The sequence below is a fragment of the Loxodonta africana genome, chromosome 3 (assembly GCF_030014295.1).
Source record: "Loxodonta africana isolate mLoxAfr1 chromosome 3, mLoxAfr1.hap2, whole genome shotgun sequence".
NCBI lineage: Eukaryota > Metazoa > Chordata > Mammalia > Proboscidea > Elephantidae > Loxodonta > Loxodonta africana.
The window spans coordinates 16,684,758-16,688,834 of record NC_087344.1 but is presented as its reverse complement, the minus strand read 5'-3'; the positions used below and the strand labels follow the sequence as shown (position 1 = coordinate 16,688,834).

The following is a 4,077-nucleotide window of genomic DNA, read 5'->3' as shown; positions in this document are numbered from 1 at the left end:
CCAACAACATAGCTGAACTTTAAAATATTACGCAGAGTGAAATGTCAGTTAAAAAAGGACAAATACTATATGATCCCTCATAAATGAAATACCTAGGATAAGGCAGTGTACAGAGAACAAAGTTTATTAGTGGTTACCAGGGTCAGCAAGTAAGAAAAAAGAAAGGGAGGCTCATTGCTTAGGGACACTGGCTAAGGGTGATGGAAAAACTTGAACATGAATAGTGGTGATGATTGAACAACATGAAGAAAGTAATTAACGCCACTAAATGGCACATGTAAAAAATGTTGAAATGACAAATGTGTCAGTATATATATAGTTACCAAAATAAACATAAATAAATAAATGCTTTAACATGCCTTGCTAATAAGGTAAAAATTGTCACAAGACAGAAGCATGTGTAAGTAAATAAATATACTCATAAGTAAAAATGCATTTGAATTGATAAACATATAAAGTTTTTCATCATCGAAACGAAAAAAAAGAACTGTTAATAAAAGAGTCTAACATTCTGATTCACCCGGTTTTCTTTCACAATGACTCACTCTAGAAGTCTAAGCCTAAGGCAGATGAAAAAATCATGAAAAAGAAAATGTTCTCTGCAGGAGTTTCTTCAAGGCTCCCTTCATGTCCCTGTTCCTCAGGCTGTAGACAAATGGGTTCATCATTGGAGGGACCACAGTGTACATCACTGAGGCTACTGCTGTCTTCTTGAAAGAACGAGTAACTGCAGAACTAATGTACACCCCAAAAGCTGTCCCATAGAATAAGAAAACCACTGACAGGTGAGACCCACAGGTGGAGAAAGCCTTATACATTCCACCAGCTGATGGTATTCTCAGAATGGAAGAAACAATTTTAAAGTAAGAAAAAATAATCCCAAGGAGAGGAACACTACCCAGTACGCTAGTTAGTAAATATGTCAGGATGTTATTGAGAAGAGTATTGGAGCAGGCAAGTTTGATGACCTGAGCAAGCTCACAGAAGAAGTGAGGGATTTCCCTGTCTGTGCAGAAGGACAGCCTTAGTATCATCAGACTGTGGAGCAGGGCATCCACCAAACTAATGAACAAGGAGAGTAGAATCAGCAGACCACAGAGGTGAGAGTTCATGATGACTGTGTACCTCAGTGGTTGGCAGATGGCCACATAGCGGTCATAGGCCATTGCTGCAAGGAGAAAATTTTCCATGCCTGCAAATATCATGAGGAAGCAAACCTGGGTGAGGCAGCCTGTGTAACTGATGGATTTGTTCTGTGTCTGGATGTTCACCAGCATCTTGGGGACCGTGGTGGTGCTGAAACAGATGTCAGTGAAGGACAGGTTGGAGAGGAAAAAGTACATGGGGGTGTGGAGGTGGGAGTCTGAGCTGATGGCCAGGATAATGAGTAGGTTCCCCAACACAGTGACGAGGTACATGGTCAGGAATAGTCCGAACAGGAAGGGCTGCAGTTCTGAATCCTCTGAGAGCCCCAGGAGGGAGAATGCTGCTACACCAGTTTGGTTTTCTGATGTCATGTTGTTGATGAGTCTGATGATGGAAGTGATAGGAAAGAGATCTAAAAGAGGTGCTTATTTCAGAGAAATTCTCGCATCTGTATTGTGAAACGAAGTGAATACTACAAATCTTTCTACTCTCTGTCTCCTTCTCCCTCCTCCTCTTTCTATTCCTTCGTCTGTCTTTGTCCCATCCTCCCTTCCTCCTTCCTTCTGTTTTCTCTCTTATCCATTACCATATCTCCCCCCAAATTTCCACCTGAATAAAGACACAAATAGGCTCCTTGATTTTTTTTTTCTTGTTGTTCTGTGCCTTGAGTCAAATCAGACTCATAGCAACCCTATAAGACAAAGTAGAACTGCCCCCTAGGGTTTCCAATGAGCAGCTGGTAGATTTGAACTGCTGATCTTTTGGTTAGCAGCCAAACTCTTAGACACTATGACACTAGTGCTCCTTGCTTTAAAAGTCTTCAACTCTCTGACCACATAGGTAGTATTTATGTGTTTATTGAATATCTATTCTTTATCCACATTGTGCCAAGTAATAGGAATAAAAGAGAAAATATACATGGCTTTTTCCTTGGGAATTTTCCCAAGCCTTCGAACCAGCAGAAAAACAAACTCTACATCCATGTTTTAGAACAATGGTTCTTAAACTGCTTCTTGTCAGAATCAGTTGAAGGACTTGTTGAGCCCCCACACTCAGACTATTGGCTTCAGAATTTGGGGTCTAAGGCTCTAAAATTGTTCTTTCTAACAAATTCTCAAATGCTATTGCTGATGGCCTGGGACTATACTTTGAGGTCCACTCTTCTAGAAAATCAACCATTGTGGTTCATGTACAATCAATTCATCTGCAGGGAGGAAAAGATGTGGTGCACTTCATGAGGAGATGGGGACCTGGCTCACCAGGCTCTGCAGAGGGACTTGGGGAGGAGTTCAACTCTTGACTCAATCAAGCTTCTTCATTTTCATTTTTTCCTCAAAATTTGTCCTTTCAATTTTCTTTTTCCATTGGAATGTCCCATCATTTAGGTTCTTATCCCTTGTTGCTATTGTTCTAATTAACAGTTGTATTATCAGAATTGATAATAATAAAGGTCAAAGTTGTCAAAAACTGCTGCCATTACCACTACTAACACTTACTGAGCTCTGGCTATTCCAAGCCATTTTTAGGATTTGCTACAGATTCCATCACTTGCCTCTTGAAAAGTTCCAACTGAATTGAAACCCAGTTGCTTTCCATGGTGTTCAAAGTCACCTAAACTCTGACCACACAGGTAGTGACAGCATCAAAACAAGACCCACAGTCAGGACCTGAGGTCAGGATAGAGTGTGCTACGTGAAACTTCATGCTATTATCCGATTATGGCAATGAGACTCTTTTCTTCCAATTATTTGAAGATGGAAACATTATTCCCATAAATGATATATACCCATTGCCATCTAGGCGATTCCAACTCATAGCATCCCTACAGAACAGAGTTACACTGCTGTATAGAGTTTCCAAGGTTGAAACCTGCCACATCATTCCCCGATGGAGAAGCTGGCAGATTGGAACCGCCAACCTTTCAGTTAGCAACAGAGCTCTTAATCACTGCACCACAAGGACACCAAGGAAATATGTAGGACATCTTTTTTCCCCAAAAACAGAGGAATGGGGGGAAAAAGAAAATACATGGTCTTCAAAAACTGGAGAAAAAAAAAGCAACAACTTGTTAGTGTGTCCTAAGCAGAATCCTGATATCTTTGCTTTTTAACACTTTTAAGCGGTCTTTGGCAGCAGATTTGCCCAATGCAATGTCATCTGATTTCCTGCCTGCTGCTTCCATGCACGTTGATTGTAGATCTCGGTAAAATGAAATCCTTGACAACTTCAATATTTTCTCCCTTTATCGTGATGTTGCTTAATGTCTGAGTTGTGAAAATTTCCGTTTTCTTTATATTTAGGTGTAATCCATGGTGATGAAGGCTGTAATCTTTGATCTTCATCTGCAAATGCTTCAAGCTCTTTTAATGTTCAGGAAGCAAACCTGTGCCATTTGCACATTGCAGGTTGTTAATGAAACTTCCTCCAGTCCTGATACCCTGTTCTTCTTCATAAAATCCTGCCTCTAAGATTATTGCCTCAGCATACAGGTTGAATTAGCATGGTGAAAAGATACAACCCTGACACACACTATTCCTGATTTTAAATCATGCTGTGTCCCCTTGTTCTGTTTGAACAACTGCCTCTCAGCCTGTGTACAGGCTCTGCATGAGCACACTTGAGTGTTCTGGAATTTCAGTCTTTCTCAGTGTTATCCATAATTTGTTATGATACACACAATTGAATGTCTTTGCATACTAAATAAAACACAGGTTTCTCTGCTTTTAGCCAATATCCATCTGACATCTGCAACGATATCCCTCATATCACATCCTCTCCTTTGTTCCACATCCTCTTCTGAATTACCTTCAGCAAAATTTTACTTACTTGTGATATTAATGAAATTGTTCACCGATTTTTGTATTCTGTTGAATCACCTTTCTTCGCGATGGGCACAAATATGGATCTCTTCCAGTTGTCCAGGTAGCTGTC

The 4,077-nt window shown here is 40.3% G+C and overlaps 1 protein-coding gene across 1 annotated transcript; it reads right to left on the bottom strand.

Annotated features, from left to right (window-relative positions):
* Nucleotides 1–578: 578 nt before the first annotated feature.
* On the bottom strand, nt 579–2,082 carry LOC135230501 (putative gustatory receptor clone PTE03). Its single transcript, XM_064279856.1, has one exon. The coding sequence runs from the start codon at nt 1,515–1,517 to the stop codon at nt 579–581; it is 939 nt and encodes a 312-aa protein (XP_064135926.1). The 5' UTR covers nt 1,518–2,082.
* Between the last annotated feature and the right edge of the window lie 1,995 nt (nt 2,083–4,077).

Coding starts and splice junctions, on each gene's coding strand:
- LOC135230501 (XM_064279856.1), bottom strand. CDS start 1,517: ATGACATCAGAAAACCAAACTGGTGTAGCAGCATTCTCCCTCCTGGGG.